Source organism: Pteropus vampyrus, unplaced genomic scaffold (genome assembly GCF_000151845.1).
Source record: "Pteropus vampyrus isolate Shadow unplaced genomic scaffold, Pvam_2.0 Scaffold272, whole genome shotgun sequence".
NCBI lineage: Eukaryota > Metazoa > Chordata > Mammalia > Chiroptera > Pteropodidae > Pteropus > Pteropus vampyrus.
In genome coordinates, this window is record NW_011889053.1 from 1,469,957 (window position 1) to 1,489,260 (window position 19,304).

Sequence of the window (19,304 nt, forward strand, 5' to 3'; positions counted from 1 at the left end):
CTGCTCCCACTCCCGTTTCTGGAGGTGGCCGCTCTCCATCTCTGCCTCCGGGCGGGAGTGCACGAGGCCCTTCTCTGTCTAGTCTCACACCCCTAGAGTCCCTGGCCAGTCGCAGAGCTTTATACACCAGCCGGATGCTGACTTCAGCCCAGACTGTCCTCTGGGCAGTCTCCTGTAGCCAACTGTCGGGGGATGTCACTTAGATTAAGCACCTAAACTTAACTGCAAACTGAGCTCCTGACCCCTGACCTGTCTCCTCGCAGTCTCCCCTCTCAGCACGTGGAAACTCGGTCTCCCATGTGCTTAGACCAGACGCCAGCACTGACGTCTTGACCCTTGTCTCCACCCCACATCATCCCCCTACCTTCAAAATACAAGCAGAACCTGACCACTTCTGACCACTGCAGGGCTGCCCTCTGGTCCAAACCACCAGCATCTCTTGCCTACATCCTTGTAAGAGCCTCCAGCTGCTTCCCTGTTTGTACCTTCATGCCCCTACTGTCTGTTCTCAACAGCAGCCTGATGAACCCTCGAGAACCTAGTCAGAGGTGTCACCCCTCCCATCACTCTCGGGGAGAGTGACAGTCTGTGCAAGGACCACCACGTGCCCTGGTCCTCAGTGCCTCTGCCTGCTGTTGCGTAAAACTCGCTCACTGCCTTGGGCACTGCTCAAAGGCACCGGGCGGGCAGGCGAGCCTGATGTACCACGGCCTCAGGCGCCTCCTTCCTTTGGCCTGGAGTGCTCCTCCCCAGATGTCCAGACGCCACCTCCCTCCAGTCCTTCAAGCCTCACTCAGATGTCAACTGCGCAGCGAGGTCTTTCCTAATCTCCCTTCCCCGCACACTGCCTGCCACTCCCTATTTGTTTTTTGTTAGCAATTACAAACAAAAGTGCAAATGCTACTTGCTTATGTTGTTGGTGATCTCTCCCCTGCCACACAAACTCCATGTTTTGCCTGTTTTGTTCACTACTGCACATCCAGCACTCCCAACAGTGTCTGGCACGTGACAGCCATTCGGTAAATACTGAGTAGATAGATGCAAGTTACCGCCGCCTATGACAACATAGAAGGTGTGGAGAAGAGGCGCCCAGGTGTGACCGAGACGAATGAGACGCTATGGAAACAGCGCAGGGTGTTAAGACACCACAGTCAAAAACCCACAAAGCACCAAAACAGCCCCACAAAACCCGTTAAAATGAAGGAGAGAAGAGCACAGCCCATAAGAAAACAAAACTACAAGTGAACAGAAGAATTCCCAAAGTCTTCAAGACAGATTCAGCTACTAAACTTAAGAAGAAGGTGCACTGACATAAAGGCTCGACTATGGGATGATAAATGGCCCTGTAAGATGATGGGGCTGCAGGAGCAAAGAAATGAACTGAGGACCCCGGTATGTGATCACAGTGGGGTAGATACACACATCAGAAATAGCAAGAAATAGAACACGTCGCAGAAAATAAAATGACTGACAAAGAGACTGGGCATAATAATGATGAATGAAGATGAAAAAGATACACAGAAGCAACCAGAGAAGAGATAAAAATAATCCAACATGAGACTAATTATACTCTTCATAAATGGGATGGCACATACAAAGAAATTACAGCTCCCTCCGAAACGAGGAAGCACCGAGTCCGCAGATCCAGTGAGCGCTGTGCCCCGGAGAGGCGCACGCAGTGCTCACACCCAGACGCAGCTCAGTGCAGCTCCGGGCTGCACGACAAGGTATCCTCAGCCATCCAGACACGAAAAGAAAATCTCCTAAATGGGGGAAACAACAGGCCAGTCCCAGACTGTTCGATGCCAACAGAGCAATTTCTACCAAGTTCTGAGGGAAGGAAAGAAAGCATGATTCCAGTGATTCCGCAGTATCATGCCTTCGGTCTCAGAGCCAGGAAACAGGCCCACGTGGCAAACTGTGAGGGACTCGTGGGATATGGCGCCCACGAGGCCTTCCCCAAAAAAAGATCGACAATAAACCTTAGCCAGAGAACCAAGGCAGGTGGAAACCACGTCAGGGCAGCTGATAACAAGGAACCCACCCAGTATTTGTGGCCTGCGCTGTACCAGGCCCTGTTCTAGAACCTGAGGACACAGCAGCAAGCAAGTCCCTGCCCTTCCCGAGCTCACAGCCTGGAGTGGGACAGAAACGGCGCAGTTCGCAATGTCAGGCACTGCTGAGTGCGATGGGGACTCTACAGCCAGGCTGGGAGATGAGGGCGTGCTGCTCTCAGTGGTGGTCAGGGAAGGCCACTGTGAGGTTGCATCCGACCAGACTTGAAGGAGCTGCGGGAGCCGGCCATGCGGCTGAGTGGGGACAAGGTTTTGGGAGGCGGACAGTGAGTGTGAAGGCTGCGATGAGAGGGAGCTGGGCAGGCTCGGAACAGCAAGGGAGGTGTCAATGCAGCTGAAGTGGGACGGGGTGGCAGACTGCAAGGAGAGGCGACTGGGGTGCCTGGCACAAAATAATCAATGGAAGGCTTTGTCCTTCAACTGGGACCTCAGCTGGTCTGTGACACTTCACAATACTCAGGGAGACGAGAGAGTGGCTTTGTGAACAGAACTGCAATGTCATGTCTAAGGAATTAAATATGAACACAGACGACTGCGGCTGAGATGCTGGGAGTGTCCAAATGTGCCAGCCTCACCCCACGGATGCGGTGGGTGACCTTTGCTTCCGGCCTAGGTTTCCATGACTGTCCCCTTCACCTCTGAATTTATTTAACCTTATTGCATAAAATTCTTCTCCCTCCCCTACTCTTAGGGTTTTGAGGAATGATAACTGTGAACCAAAGGAGAAAAAGAGACACCAGACAGAGTGTCAACTACCCACTGTGTCTGCTGGTGGAGCAGGACTGGAGACTGCGGCTCGATCGAAGACTAAACAACGAAAGCCTCCCCCCTCTCTCCGCGGCGCAGGGTGCCACTCTGGCGGGCCACTTCGCTAGCTGGAGGGGGAAGGAACATGCACGTGGGGGTCACAGGCTCCAGGGAGAGCCTAAGGGAGCCCAAGACAAACATGGATGACCTATTCCCCACGTTCACCAATGAAATAAGTCTTTCCTTGGGAAGGACAGAGTGAAGGGACTGGAGAGAAATGGATTTTCATTGTTATTTAAAATTATTTGTTCCTCAAAAAATTAAAAATAGAACTACTATATGATCCAATCTCTCCACTGCTGGCTATGTAGCTGAAGGAAATGGAATCACTATCTGGAAGAGAGACCTGCACGGCCATGTTCACTGCAGCATTCTTCACATGGCGAAGACATGGAGACAGCCTAAGCGCCCATCGACAGACAAACGAATAAAGATGTGGTATAAACACAGGAATACTGCTCACCCATAAAGAAAGACGAAATCCTGCCTTTTGCAATGACATGGATGGACCTCAATGGCATTGTGCTATGTGAAATGAGTCAGACAGAGAGAGACAAATACCAGATGATCTCACATGTGAAACCTAAAAAATAAAAACATAAACAAAAACTCAAAGAAAAAGAGATCAGATTTTCTGGTTGGGAGACAAATCTGCCCTCAGTCCTTCCGGGCCTCCCTGCTCTACAGACATTCATGAAGAGACGGAGGGGACAGCAGGCGCCACCAAATAGGTAGAAACATCACGAGAATTGTCCTCCCGCACGAGGAACTGATGGGACAAACAGAAAACAGTAAGGTGGTGCATTTTAATCCAGCCTTATCAAGAATCACATTAAAGGTGATCAGGTTAAACAAACCGGTTAAAAGACAGAGACGGTCAGGTGCGAGAAGGAAGCAAGACCCAGCCATACCATCTCCCAGAAACAGACTTTAAATATGAACACTTTGACAGGTTAAAAATAAAAGAATGCAAACCAACACTAACCACAAAAACATGGGAGTAGCCATATTGAAAAAAACAGGCTTTAGCACATTTAGAGATGTTACTGGGGACAATGAGGGCTACTACAAAGGAAAAAGAGCAGACCAGACCCTGAAGCTGGAGGTGGAGCTTGACTCCTCGGCTGACCATGATGGGGAAGATAATGATCCGCCTAGTTGTCACTAAAATGCTGCAAAACATCTCCTACCGCTGCTTTACAGTTAAGTAGCACAGAGCGGGACACACATTCCTTTCCGTAGCACTGCGGAATTGCTTTTCATTAAGAATCTGAGATTAAAACAGGCCAACTTTCAAAAGCACTGCCAAATTTGCCGATTTGTAGCTCCAATTAATCATAGGGAAGACAAAATTTAAAAGATGATGTTTTTCCGCAGCATCGATAAAAAGACACAATTAAATATGCTGTACATTACCTATTTTCCTCACAACAGAAATAACAAATCCTATCAGGTCCACCTCAGCACAGGGCGGCTGGAAGTCTGGATTCGAGAGCTGGGGGAAGGGAAGGGGCCGCCTTGGCTGGTAAACTTGGACCAGGATTCCATCTGAAGCCTACAAGAAAAAAATTCAGTATATGTCGATCCTATTGACTAGTTATGCATTTATCAAAACAAAAAAATCATAATGGAAAGTGCGTACCGGCAGTTGTTGATACTGAGTCCGTTTTGTCGCTGTTAACTGCAGGTTAGCTCGTCCAGATTTATTTTTAGGTTTTGATGTTGCGAGATGATAGATTCTGTATCTCTGTCCCTCTCTTAACAGGGAATATAAATCCGATGATGGACGCCAGATACTCAGTATAACTATTTGAATAAAGAGGAAAAAGACACAATGGAAGAAGTGATTATCATTAACATTCTTGTTTAAAAATGGGCACTGATAACAACTGAGATCTGAGGATGATACCATCATTTTGTGGACGCTGGTAACCCATTTTTGCTCCTCTGATATACACTAACTTTACACTTTATCTAGCATTTGAAATCATTTTATGAATAATACTTTAAGTTAAAACTGATAAAAAAAATTTACATACTTGAATCTTTTCCTTTTTTCTCATAGCTGATTATTCGCAGCTTCCACATAGTTGTAACGTCCCTTGATGACACCTGGTCCCCTTGCTCAGCAGATTCCACAGCCTTCCTGAATTCCAGCTGGATCTGTGCTTGCTTCTTATCATTCAACATCTGTCTGTGATTATTCAAGGCTCTCAACTGCTCTTCACTAAAATAACTCTGTGATCATTTAATATATGAAGGCAGATAATGTTGGAATGAAAAGCAAACAAAGCAAACACAAAACACCATCTACTGTAAGTGAATCTCTTAAACGCGGATAAAATACAACAGAGTTGAGTGACAATATAAAATTGAGATTAATGATTAACTCAGCTTATCACATAAAAATATTTTCAAGTGCCTTAAACTGTTTACTAATCTTTGTGACAAATTTCTGTAGGGCCAAAACTGCCCCCTACTTACAGATGTTCTCCAGTAATCACAACCATCAACATCGATGACATAAATGGCTAACAGCTGAGAGTTCACTACATCTGAGAAATGGGTCTATGTGTCGTAAAGGCATTAATTAATTTCATCCTTACAGTGACCCTCTGAGGAAGACACTGTTGTTTCCACGTTACAGATGATGAAACTGAGGCACAGAGCATAACTAACTCGCGGAGGCACGTGTGGAGGAGCGAGCTCCACAGCCCTCATTCTTAGCCCTTTAGTATAATTTCATTAACTCTCTGGAACGGTAGATACAATTTAACACAGATATGTGCCTCCACGCTTCTCTCCCATATTTCACCAAACTGCTGTCTTGGGACTCTCAGCCCAGTGTAACAAAAATGAACAAATGAATGAATGAATGAATGGATGAACAAAAATAGAACAAAATAAAGTAGAAGATGGAACCCGACACTGAACACACTAACGAGTCTGCTGCTGCTTCACAAACCTTAACATCCTAACGTCCGCCAAGAGGGAGACTCGGAGCTCTGTACCCTGAGGTCTTCTAAAAATGTAGACAGAGTTTAAACATGAATCTAAGAAAACCACGTGACTTCCAAAGTCCCAAAACATTCCACGCTGTCACTCAAAACAAACCCTTTGACAGGGTATTTTAGAAACTGATGGTTACTATTCCCTCCAAGAATTACAATGATAACTTTATCCCAGTGAAATCTCATGGAGCCATGTAAAACCAGAACCTTAGTGATATGCCGCTCTAAGGCCTTCCCTTGACAGCAGGTGGACAGGAAGCCTAGGAGACAAACTCAGAGTGGCAAGGCCAGGTCTTGAGCTTAGTCCTCTAGCTCTCTGCCTTACTGCCACCTCACTTCCTCCTTTTAAGTCCATTCTATAACAGGACTCCAGACTAACAGATACTTGGTTAAGGTTTGTGGATGAAATTAAAACTATCTTCACAATGACACATGACGCACGAGCCTCAGCATAAGTACTAACACGAGTCAGAGGCAAATGGCTTCTCGGAAGGAGGGCGGTGCCCTGGCTCTCAGAACGCAGCGGCTGTGCTTGTGGCCTCATGCTGGCCTCGCATCCTGCGGGGAGCACCCGGGCTGCACTGCCGGGAGCCGGGGTTCCGCTCAGCGCACACTGCCCACTCTCCTAGCTGCTTATCTCGTGGTCCTGCTGTTTAAGAAGATTAAGGCTATATAGAAGATTTATTGTCACCAAATGAAGTTAATCGATAAACAGCGGTTTTCCTAACATTTCCCATCTCTCTTCCCTATCTAGCAAACTAATCTAGAATTTGCATTAATTACATACCTGGGTGTCTAAAAATTTAGGAAGTAGCTTACCTGACTATATGAAATGATGTTCTAATAACAGTAATTGACATTTATATGAAATTTTATAATAGTTCACTTTTATATACATTATCTAATTTGATCCTAAAACAACTTTATTTTATGACCATTTTATAGCTATTTTATGCCAAATTTGTGTGGCTAGTAAACGGCAGGACCATGATCCTAATGCCTATGGCATTTCTAACACCGTTTAGTGCTTCTGGAACTTCTCCGCCTAAGGGCCTGTGATAGAGGATTATGAAACATCAGACTGAGAACATCGGACCTAAAACACTGCTTTTATCTTAAGTAAACACGTTTTGCCTGCATTTTAAGCCACTTTTATTTACTGTATAAATTATTTAACCGTATCTTTTCTTTGGTACAGAATTGAAAACGCACCACTGTGGTTTGGCACGTCACTGAGGACCCCGCACACACACTCCCTGTGAGAAACACAGCATTTAGCATAGTGCTTCCTATGATGCCAGAGAGGGACCACCACTCCCCCTGTGACAGACGCAGACCAAGGCTCACTGTACGCCCCCTCCACCTCTCACCTCCAGGTAAGCGGGGTCTGGCGCGGCCCTCACGGCTTCATAGAGCTCGGCACCATCCTGCAGGGCACGGACTTGCTGTCTGGTTAGAGCGCGCGACGGCAGACACTGTCTGCTTATATTTTCTAGGGAAAAAAGCATCACTCATTAGCTAAACGGCAGAGTTAACAATTCTGCAAACTAGACAAATGAGCAAAAAACACCCAAAGAAGCAGGGTTAAAAAGTAAGAAATCATGTACCTGCCAAAAGTTTTCTAGGAAAATGTGGAAGTTATGCTTTTAAAGTATACTCATGCTTTAAAAAATTGTCACACAGAGTTTACTTAATTAATATGTAAATTAAGTAAATGATTTATGATTCATTTAATAATTAACAGCATGAGCTAGTGATAACGAAGTAAATCAAGTTTTGAGAGTCCAATTTTTATGCAGATTTATATAGAATGTGAAGTTAAATAATATAGAAAATCATGAAGAAATGCAGGAGAATATAAAATTTTCAGCAATAAAAAAGGTGGATAAAAAAGTAAATTTTGTGTCCTTTAAGCAAAAAAGAAAACCACCTATGATTTTTATCATTAAAATTGATGCCACAAGGAAAACAGGTTCTAGCTCCAAGCATAATAACATAAAACCCAACAACTGCAAAAACAAAAAATGCATAAGTTATACAGTGTACATAAGGAAACTGAAGAAAGAGAATGACAAAGGGCTTAGGGGAAAATAATGTTTTGAGTGTTTTTCTTTTTTTTTAATTGACTATATTTGACATGTGGCACTGTGTAGATTTAAGGTGTTCAACATGTTCTGTTGATACATTTGCCGTTGATATTTATGTCATTGCATAATTACAGTACAACATTGTTGTCTGTATTCACTATACTGCACATCAGATCTCTATGGCTTATTTCCTACCTTAAATAGCATCGATCTCATCCCCCGCCCTATGCCCTGGTAACCACCCTTTTACTCTCTGTTTTTTATGAGTGCTATCATAACAGTATTTGTCTAGGAAAAAATAATTTGATAGTTCTTTCCCTCGCTACTAGAATCAAAAAAGGATACTATAAATACTTTAGTACTGAAGCTTAAGGAGTTTACTTAAGACTTCTGCAAAGTGCTGTGGGTGCGTAATGTTTTATTGCCTAAGATAATTACAAGAATCTAAAAGCTCAGTGTGTTGAATAAAGATGTAATAATTTGGGGTCAGGTCAATGCTTATCTGTATATTTACGTCATAATATTTAAAAAAAAAACAACAAAAAATTCAGATGCAGAATTAGAAAAAAGAAATCTATTACTCAAAATATAATTCACCCAACGATAAAAGTTAAATAAGAAGCTTTCAAAACTTCTAATTGAAAAAATTTGTTTTCATAAAAAAACACTTGTAATATACAACTCATTTTACCTTCCTGCTCTTCAAATTCTGCCTGAATTTTAGTGAATAAGGCTTCCAGTTTCCTTTGTTGGGTCTCTGCATATTTTGCTGCTTCCTTTTCTTCTTCTCTTTCATTGCGAAATATGTATAATCCAGACGAAGTCTTCTCCACCCACTGTCATAATGCGTCAAATGGAAAGAAAGACACGGCAGGAAGGATCATTCAAATGAACTGTCTCAAGAGACGGAATTACAGAGTCCATTTCAGGACCACGTCATACCTGGACAGGGTACGCTCTTTGGATAACCACGTCGACACAAGCAGTGTTTCCTCCGTCACTGAAAAGTGATGACAAGGGGACAGGAAAAGGTCTGGGGTCCGTACAGAACCCAAGCTTGGCGTCCCAGCATGCAGGCCGTGTGCTGTTGGCAGAAATCTGGACAAATGAAGGGACACGTCAGTTTACAAGTGAAGTCAACACGTTCAGTTCTACTGTAGATTTCATGAGAGTTTCATTCATTTAGGACCACTTTAAAAATACTCACAGTGAATAAGGATAAAACTAAAAAAAAAATACTTTCAAAATGTAGCATCTCAAAAAACTGCTTATATTGCTATAAAGTCTAAACATTACGTTAACGTTGCTACAGGCATACTGTACTACCGCACAGACATTGTACATTTTGCACACTGAAGGTCTCTGTCAACCCTGAATCAAGCATGTCTCTTGGTGCCGTTTTTCTAACAGCATTTGCTTGCTTTGTATCTCAGTCACATTTTGGAAATTCTCCATTATTATTATATTTGTTATGGCGATCTGTAATCAGTGATCTTTGAGAAATCCTTTGTGAACGGAAGAGTCAATCTATGAGGCAAACCTCACTGATGTCTTATTTTAAGAAATTGCCACAGCCACCCCAGCCACCAGCAGCCATCACCCTGATCAGCGGCAGCCGTCAGCGTTGAGTCAAGACCCTCCACCAGCAAAGAGACTGGCTTGCTGGAGGCAGAGATAACAGCAAACACTTTTTAGAAACAGTGTTTTTAAATTAAGGCATGTACATTTTTTTAACATGATGCTATTGCACACTTAACAGACCACAGTACAGTGGAAGACAACTTTATATGCACCGGGGAACTGAAAATCCGTGCAACTCACTTTATCGCGCTCTTCCCCACTGAGGTGGGCTAGAACCAAACCCGCAGTGTGTCTGAGGTATGCCTGTGCTCGGAAATGAATACAAGAGACTTTGATTTAAACATGATGGGTTAAAATATACTTAGTTACGTAGGTTCCCTCAAAACACAGAGACAAAGAGAACTAGAGAGGACAGTAGATGAGATATTATCAAAATTTTGGAAGCTAAATATCTGTTGGACAAGTGATAGATGACAAAGCAGCTCAAGAATGACTACAGTCTATCAAAACAGCAAACAGTCACGGGGTGCTTGCGGTAGTGCCTGGCACAGTCAGTGCTCTAGATATAGTCACATCAGGCTTCACGACAACCCTAAGGCTTCTCTCCCACTCTACAGGTGATGGAACTAAAGCACAAGGAAAATTCCACAACCTCTCCAAGGTTCCAGCTAGCAAACTTGTGTGGAGCCAGCAAGAAACAAAATAATTTAAAGGAATCACCCAGGTAGCTTTGTAGGCAGGAGCAGGAGGTACGGCTGAAAATGGGGGGAAGAGCTGAGATTCTGATGAGGATGACCAGGACCTCAGATACCAAGCAACCAGGCGACTGTCCTTCCCTAACACCAAAAGGAACCTGGGATGGTTTACTCTATCGGGGGGCTGAACCACCCAATCCTGGACTCTGGAACGCCAGCGGAGGCAGCTGGGTGGGGTGAGATGCTTTATGGGAACCCTCATGCTGAAAGGAGTCCCCTGCGAGTCTGCTTCCTCTGCTCAGCTCTCCAAGCAGTCACCGGTATGTGCGGGGTGCCTAAGAGAAAATTACATTCCCCACTTAGCACCCTGCAAGGTGACAAGCCCGCCTCATACGCCAGCTGAATAAAGTCCCCAACCTGAAACACCCAAAGAAACGAAAAAGGAGCTTCTCATAGGAAAGAAAATGCAAGGGGCAGAAAACACTAAAATAAAACAAAATATTCATCAATAACTTCAGAAAGATGATAAGATACTATACCTATGAAATGAGAACCTGATGTCATAAAAATATCATCCCTGCCATTTAGGGGATGATAAAGGTCTCCTGAAAACTGAAAATTATGCCAATAGGCACAAATTCGCTGTAGGGATTAGATGGTAAGATTAAGAACTAGTAGGGGAAAAAGACAACAAAACAGAATACAGGAGAAAAAAACAAGCCCATCAGAGGATGACCTAAGAGGCCCAGTGCCCAAATATCAAGAGTTCGAAAAAAAGAAGAGGGATAATAGAAGGGAAAAAATTATCAAAGAACAACTTCCAGGAAATTTCCAGGAACTCAACGAAGGACACGTTTATAGACTGATGTCTACGGCCATGCCACACTGAACAAGACCGATCCCGTCTATAAGCTGACAAGGTCCTAGCAATTTGTGAGGTCAACCAAGGGTTGCCTTGCCTAAAAAAAAAAAAAAAGAAAAAAAAATGTATAAAAAAATAAGAAATACATATAGATTGAGTTCCACTGTGTCCCCAGGACAATGATTTTTTAAAAAGGCTGACTTCAAAGGACATTATTATGAAATTTCAGAATACTGGAGACAACAACCTTAAAACCAAGTCTTGCAGCGAAAGGCTGGGAAGGGAATGGCACCGAACTCAGCAGGAGCCCCCTAGAAGCAAGGACGACAGAGGAGACGTCCTCACAGATCCGGAGGGCCACGTTAGTCTCAAACTCGCACCTGGCCCACCTACGACAGGGTCACAGACGCTGCATGCTCCCTTTCTCAGGAAGCCTCTGTGGTGGCATGTCCTTAAAACTCAGGAATAAATCTAGAACGATAGGATATCCAGAAAATAGGGCTTCTAATACAGAAAGCGGTGAAAATAATTTCCAGAATAACACTGTAGCACACGTAGAAAATAGCCGCTTCAGAATGAAGCAGGAATGTGGACAGGTCCAAAGGTGATTCGAGGAAAAGAAATGGAACCGGTAAAGCTATTTCCACAAACTGTGATGAGTTTACACAGCTCCCGTGTGGGCATGAGTTGGTGGTAAGCACACAGAAAATTAAGAAAAACCAAAAAAGCAATACAGTTAATAACTCCAGGGAAAGCAATAAGTTGTAGAGAAAGGAAATGTAATCACAGTATATTAAAGGCTGAGCTACAAAAACATTTTTCGTAGTGGTTACAACGTAAACACTGAGCGCAGGCCTCGCTCGGCCCCCTAGCAGGATGTGCACAGTCACCATCTGAACCAGAGGAGAAAAGGGGACGTAGCAGTGTAAGCGAAAGGAATAGCCGCAGGCACTTGAAGTGGCTGCCTCTGGGGACCACGGACAAGGTGGGCAGGGCTGCAGTAGGGACTGCCTTTCTGGAGGGACACAGCCTTCCAGTCACGCGCCACTTAACAACTGGATGAGTTCTGAGAAATGCATCTGAAGACCCTGCCACATACACTGGATGGTCAGTACATTCTCAAGAGATTGAGCCTCTGTAACAGGCATCAGTAAACTTAGATGCCGAAGATAAAACCTCTCGGGAACTCAGCTGAGCTGGCGACTGGCGTTTTCCCGAGCGCGGGCATTCAGGGACCTCACCTTCAACATGAGAGTTTCTGAGGCTTCCACAGGGGAACAGGCCTCGGGAGGGCCCAGCAGTTCAGCTCCGTGAGTGACAACCTTCTGGCCGACGCCCAGCCTGCCCGTCTGCAGGAGCGCCGACAGGGGAGGGTCGAGCTGGGCCCTGATGGCGTACCAGCCATCTGTCAGTTCCACGACGGCCGCTTTGCTGGCTTCCGCGCCGCTGGTTTTACCGCTATGAGTTTCGGATAGATGTGTACTTGACAGAATTACTTCAGAAACACAGAGAACAAGTGTTTTTGCAGCCGTGTCATCCCTTTCCATTATCTTTTTTATAGCCGATCTTCTGCTTCTGTCAATTTCTATATCATACCTAAAAAGAAAAAGAAAAATGCGCGTGTATAACTTAATAGTAAAAAAAAGTTGCTGACTAATTGAAAAAAAAATTTAATACTTTTACTGAAGAAATACTGAGACAGAAGAGAATTTAAAATTTGGTAGCTAGCAATACATTAAGTTTTATACTGTTGAAGTATGAACTGAATAGCAAAACCCCCAGAAAGTGGATCCGCTTAGTAATTCATATTCTTCTCATGTGGCAAGAGGTTAGACGGGGGTAGAGGAAGCGAGAGGTGTGTTAGCATGTGATCTCTACTGAGTGGGACGGCAGCTGTCACCGACGGCCGGCGCGTGCACCTTGAGGGCACTGAAACCACAAGCTGTGCTGACGTCGGAACCGTGCCGCAGGGACGGTCCCACCACGTTGCGCTTTCAACTTGCCTGTGTTTCAGCTGAAGCAGCACTGTCTCTGGATTTAGGCATCTGCTGGCAAATTCCTTGGGAAAGGCAAATTCCATGGCTGCCAGTTTCCATATGATCCATCTATAGTGATTGTAGACCCAAACTCTAGAGATGAGCTTGGGGTCCACACCAGGGGTGTCACACAGTGCCCTGAGCAGAGGAGGATAGAATGACATAATAAAAACCACAGAAGATCATATTGAATTCAATAGCCATGACTACTCTTTACAAAAAACTACTATACAAGAACATTCAATAAGTTTTAGAAATAATTTCAGAAAGTGATTTGACATGTATCAAAATATAAAAATTCACTTAACGTATTAGTCAATACAATTACTTCAACTGGAAAATGAAACCTTTAATTTAAAATAATTATATTTGAGATGATTTTTCTTGTTCAACAGTTTGATTTTAGAAATCCCCTGAGGACTTCTCTCTCTAGTCCCGGTGCTCCCCCTCTGCTCAAATCTCAAAGCCCTGCTCCTTCCCCACTGTTGCTCTCAGGACCAAGGACAGAGCCGCAGTCAGAGGAGCTCCAGCCTGCACGTCAGGAGTGCTACTGGCAGACGGCCCCCCGCCCCTGGCCTTCTCCTGCCACCTGTACACATGCCCCGCCCCTTCTCGGCTATTCAGGGACACAGACCTAGGCGACATCTTGTCCCCGTCCTGCATTGCCTATTTTATTCCATCAGCGTAAAAAGTAGTTTTTCTACCTTAAAACAAACAAGCACAACGTAACTAGCATCGTCCAGCCTACTTCCTTCTTCATGCAGTGGCCTTTCCCTGCTTGTGTCTCTCCGGCAGGGCCCGAGTGACCATGCTCTCTCTGGTGCCTCTTCTCACGCCCCTTGGACTGCGTTCTCCACTGAGTTATTTTTACTGAGGTTAGTGACGCCTTCTGCGTGCTCAGCTCTCGGCCCTCGTCTTGCTGTTCCTGCTGGCAGCACGCGCAAAGCCAGTCATTCTGCTCCTGCAGCTGCACCTCCCCTGGATGCGGACGCGCTGCGCTCTGGGGTGTGCATTTTTAACTTCCGAGCTGCTCTTTCTCAGTCTCTGTTTCATGGCCTTTTATTCCATCTACATGCTGACAACTGTCAGGTTAACTTCTCTGGCTCATACTTTGCCCACAGACGCCGCCAGACTTGCAAGTCCAGCTGCCAACTCAGCATCTCCTCTTGTGTGTCTGCTCATCTCTCAAACCTCTAATGTCCCCAATGCAACTCTCAATTGCCCTTCTGTCCTGGTCTCCTGAATTCTCAGTGCACAGAAACTGCCCTCGAGCTGCTGACACCAGTCTTTGGAGCCATCCTTACTCTCCTGTCCCCCACATGCCACACTCGCTCCTTGAGCAACCGGTGCCACCTCTAGAATACACCCTGAACCCAGGTGCTCTTCACCAACTCGATGGCACCTCCTCGGCCCAGCAACTTTGTGGCACCTGGGTTTCTGTGAGTGTCCTTGGTGCTCTCGGCGCCCACCCCTGCCCTCCCCACAGTCAGATCTCAACAAGTCACCAGGGTCGCGCTTCCAAGTCAGTCAAACCATGTCACCCTCTGCTTTACAGCCTAATGGTTTACTCTGAGGAAAACTGACCACGCAGAATAAAAGCAGAGTCCTCCCAGAGGCCCGTGAGGCCCCACCTCTGCCTCACCCAACACTCTTGCTCCCCAGATAAGGACGCTCCCCCGAGAGCCTGGCATGTTGTCCCCAGACGGTCCTATGCTCTTGCTCCCTTGACCTCCTCCAGGTCACTGATCACATGTCACAGGCTCAGGGAAGCCTGGACTACTTACTCTATTAAAAAACACACACTGCACTTCTCCCAGTCCGGCTGCCCCACCTCCTTCCCAGCTTTATCTTCATACTGTTTGTCACCTTCGAATACAACTTATTTCTTCTTAAAATTTCCTTTCCCCTCTCCAGAACCCTCCACTAGAATGTATGACATTTTAGGGTCGAGACTTTATTTTGTTATCCTTAGTACCCAGAAGAATCCTGGCACATAGTAGGTGCTCAATACATATTTGCTGACTGATCCAGAAACAACATGAGCATCCAGTCAAATGCTGTGAACCCTGCCCACGTGATTGCAGGGTAATCACTCTTAACCTCCACATGATGCAGCTCACCGCACACAAGAAAACACTACGGAGGTTTACCAGACTCTGCCAACTAGACTGATAGCAGATATGTGTGATGTGAGCCAAGCATAAGATGTAAATGACACTCCTGTTTCAAAATATTCCAAAAACATAACAAAATACATAAAAAAATTAAAAATGTCTTGCCAATTCCCCAAAACTATGTATTTTGGAAAGATGTACAGAGGTATTAAAACATACGCACGTGACAGACAGGTTTCCCGTCTCGTGCCCCTGGCATGAGATAATGTCAGCAAGACTTTTCAATTATGTTTACGTGAAATGTCAGATCTTAAAAGGTAACAGGCTTTAAATTGCTGATGTTTCAAGGCACTGGAGTTTACTAATTATTCAATATGCTGATACTGAATATTTTATTGATATTAAGTATTTACACTTAACTTTTAGTATCTGTATTTCATATTTACTGACATACACAATGGAAGAGACTATAATGTAAGTGTATACGTGGGCCTATAATCAGGCTGACTCAAATTTAACTGTTCTTATCAGTCTTTCTTTTGTAAATGCATAAGAAACATGTCCCAATTTAAGAAAGACCAATTCATTAAATCCTAAATGACACATAACTCACTATTTAAAAAATTTCAACAGAATGTCAACCGAAGCATAATGAACTTAAAATAATTCAACGTATAAAAATTTGATCCCCAGCCAACTTTTTAAGTTCAAGAGTGATAAGGAAAGAGAAAAAAGAGGGACTTGTGAGGAAGAGAAGGATGATGGAATATATGGAAACACAAACTCTTTTTGCATAGAGTACCTATAAAATTCTTCCTTTCCAGCCTTTCCATCATCGGAGGGTACAAGCCAGCCACCGTCAGCCAATTGGATTCCCTTTCCAGCCCGCAAACTTTCCTTACCAAAATAATCTTGAACGTGAAACTGAAAAGACTCTGCGTTTTTGCTGTTAATTTTTACGCAGTGTTTAGAGACGCCGTACATGTACAGCTGCACAAAATAAACAGAAAAATTTGGTAATGAAGGAAAAACAAAAAGAACATGCATAATAGAAAAACAATTATAATAAACCAAAACTGAATCTACCCCCAATTTTTCATTTAAATACTAAAGTTTTCGCTATAAAAATGTTTAGTTTATCTCCCAGAAGCTCAGCATCTTAACGTGAGCTAAAGGGCCCTCGTGCCCTGCCCCGTCCTCGTGCGTGCCTCCTGCAGTCCCGACACACGGGGATACGAGGTAATGTCCTGTTTCATGACCTTGTCAGCTCAGAAACTTAAAAGAACAGTGAGGAGGGAAAATGTTTGGGAGTCTGGTCTCCAGGGGCCACATTTCCACACAGGCCTGGCCTACTTTCGAGGTGCTCACTGCACCCCAGCGTGCCTGACCCTGAGTCCTTTCCTTCCTTCAGACCCGAGTCGAGTCAGACTCCTTGCTCTGGACTGCTCTTCTCCTGCGAGTGAGTGACCTCGGGCAGGATGTCACCTCTGTGCTTCAGCCCCTCCTCTGCACAACGCGCCTTTCTCCTGGGGTGCTGGGGAGACCGCATGGGTAACACGCAGCTGCAGAGCCAGAACAGTGCCCAGCACGCAGGGAACTCTCAGAAAAGGTCACCCATTAACACTACCAACGCCATCCTCTCCTCCCCACGGCCTAAGATGCCAGTTGGACAGTACTGGCTTAATCAGAATCCTCTTTGAAAAACGCAAATGGCTTTCAGCGGGTGCAGGGCCACGAATAAGTCGCTCTGACTCTCCTGTACCAGCCGCGGGAGCGCTCGCAGCAAAAGAATGAGCATGGCTTGCGGGGGACAAAACGGTGAATCTGAGGCCCAGGCTGCGGGCAGGACCCGCAGCAGAGGCACTGCCACCCTGGGGCGACTGGGACACGATTCCCTTCACCCGCCCCTCCCTCTTAAATTTGTCTCTTTAAACAGAACAGTTTGGAGATATAGTTAATAAATAAATTTACACTCTGCGATGGAAGCTACCAGCGCCACAGACAAAGCTACCTGTTCAGGAGGACATGCCGAGGGTGGGCAGCCTCCCACTGCTGCTCGCAAGGGGACTCGGGGCATGCCGGACGCCCTGGCGAGGGACAGACTGCCTGGCTGGGGACAGACGCGCTGCCCGTGCTTCTTTTTAATCCGCATATCCTGCATGTCTCTGGCATTCTGAAGACTTGGAATTAAATCTATTAAGGAATAAACAATTAGTGAAAAATAACATTAACTATAAAAATTTAAAAAGCACAACCCTCATTTTATAAAATCATATATATCATTTGCTTTAATTTTAAATCTTCAAGGATGAAAAAAGTTTCAATTTGTAAAGAACAGAAATAGATCTATTATTTTTATTTCAAATTTAAAAGAAAATTAGTAGCCTGATAAAAAATATATGAGAGCAGTCCTAGCTTTTCTTAAGGCAGAGTCCACAAATAGTTACTTTTTTAAAGAAAACATCAGAATAATTTAAACCTAATCTTTGGACTTAGAAAAATCTAAAACATTAAAGGTTTTAAAACTATTAATCACAAAAGAGTAAAATCCCAAGGCATTATTTAATATGCAAAATATCTGACAGGCAAAAATATTTCAACACAAATTTCCACACAATACCTAAAGGTGGTTCTTCACACTTTGTGGACATTATGGTTGCTGCTTGACTGGCGTTATCTTTGTTAGGCTGACAGATTTCACTGTCATCAATATTATTTTCACTAACACCAGAGTTGTGTTTGCCTATGTGTTTTTGTTTTTGTTTGCATTCCTCCAAAGTAGTACAGCTGCTAACACACTGTTCATCTTCGTGAACATGTGATTTCGTCTTAAAAGGCGGGACAAAGACTTTCATCTGTTTGCCTGTAGTAATCGAGTGTCTTTTTTCATTTCTTGTGGCAGGGACCTTACAAAATGCCTGCCTCGAAACTGATACATTGCTTGAAGATTTCTCCACAGTCAGGTGTTCATAAAAATGAGATTTAGATAGAAATTCTTGACCAGGAGCTGTAAAGTGTGGAGTGTGAGTCTCTCGCCGTTCCTTACTTGTGCTGAAATAGGGAGAAAACATTTGATTATTTACCAGTAAATGTACGCTCACATAGGTGATATGGACTCTGCATGTTTTGGGGAGACCCTCGATTGCTACATGGTGATGCTGCTCAGGTTACTGTTTCGCATTTCGTCATGGCTGCCTTCCTAAACAATGACACAGGTTTCAAGTCTATCGAGACTTCTGACACACCAGTCCCCAGCTCTGACTTCACCTACTCCCCTTAACAGAAGAGGCTGTGACAGCCAGATCCTTGTCTGTCTCTTCACCTACCCCCTTCCTCCAGAGACAGCAGTCTAACAGCTTCGCCTGCACCCCGACCCCCGCTAACAGCTCAGTCTTCTGGGGAGCCCCATTCTATCATACTCTACCTCCTTCCTTTCCAATTACCTTCTAAACCGTTTTTTTCTTTTTTTAGCACTCTTTTTACTTTAGCCAGAAAGCCTTGCCCACCCTTGAAACCCTGCCCTCTGCCTTATCTCGCCCTCAAGCTGATACTCTATGTTCCTTACCCTGCAGGGCCCCCTCCTGAATGGGTCATCTGAGGGAGCCATTTCCGCTCCCTCCACATCCACTCACTGAACTCTCTTCTCCCAATTACCATAGAAATTGTTCTCAATGAGGTTGCTAATTACCTCCCAGATGCAAAAAAAAAAAAAAAAAAAAATATTGCTTCATGTGTACATTCGTTCTACTTGACCTGACAACTGTGACAGCTGACTTTTCTCTTCTTAAATTCTCACCACTAATATTGATACCATGAATGTCCCACTATTCCCTTCCTTCCTGCCTTTTTTTGGCTGGATTTTCTTTTTTCTGATACTTAAAAATATTTCTGTCTCCAAAGTTAGATTTCTTTCCTAGACACTTTCCTGGGTCAGGTGAGTCATTTCCATGGCTTAAATCATCAGCACTCAACAATAAAAATATTCACCTGTGTCTTCATGCCCGACTTTCCCCAGGTGCTGTTCCCACACTTGGAA

General features: G+C 44.5%; 1 protein-coding gene across 1 annotated transcript in view; it reads right to left on the reverse strand.

Moving 5' to 3' along the window:
• BRCA2 (BRCA2, DNA repair associated) overlaps positions 1-19,304 on the reverse strand; it is a 59,949-nt gene that overhangs the window by 8,445 nt on the left and 32,200 nt on the right. The window contains 11 exon segments of the mRNA XM_023520613.1: positions 4,299-4,437; positions 4,525-4,688; positions 4,922-5,120; positions 7,264-7,385; positions 8,672-8,816; positions 8,923-9,078; positions 12,360-12,714; positions 13,122-13,292; positions 16,071-16,258; positions 17,280-17,461; positions 17,889-18,319. Of these exon segments, the coding sequence (XP_023376381.1) occupies positions 4,299-4,437; positions 4,525-4,688; positions 4,922-5,120; positions 7,264-7,385; positions 8,672-8,816; positions 8,923-9,078; positions 12,360-12,714; positions 13,122-13,292; positions 16,071-16,258; positions 17,280-17,461; positions 17,889-18,319 (2,252 nt within the window).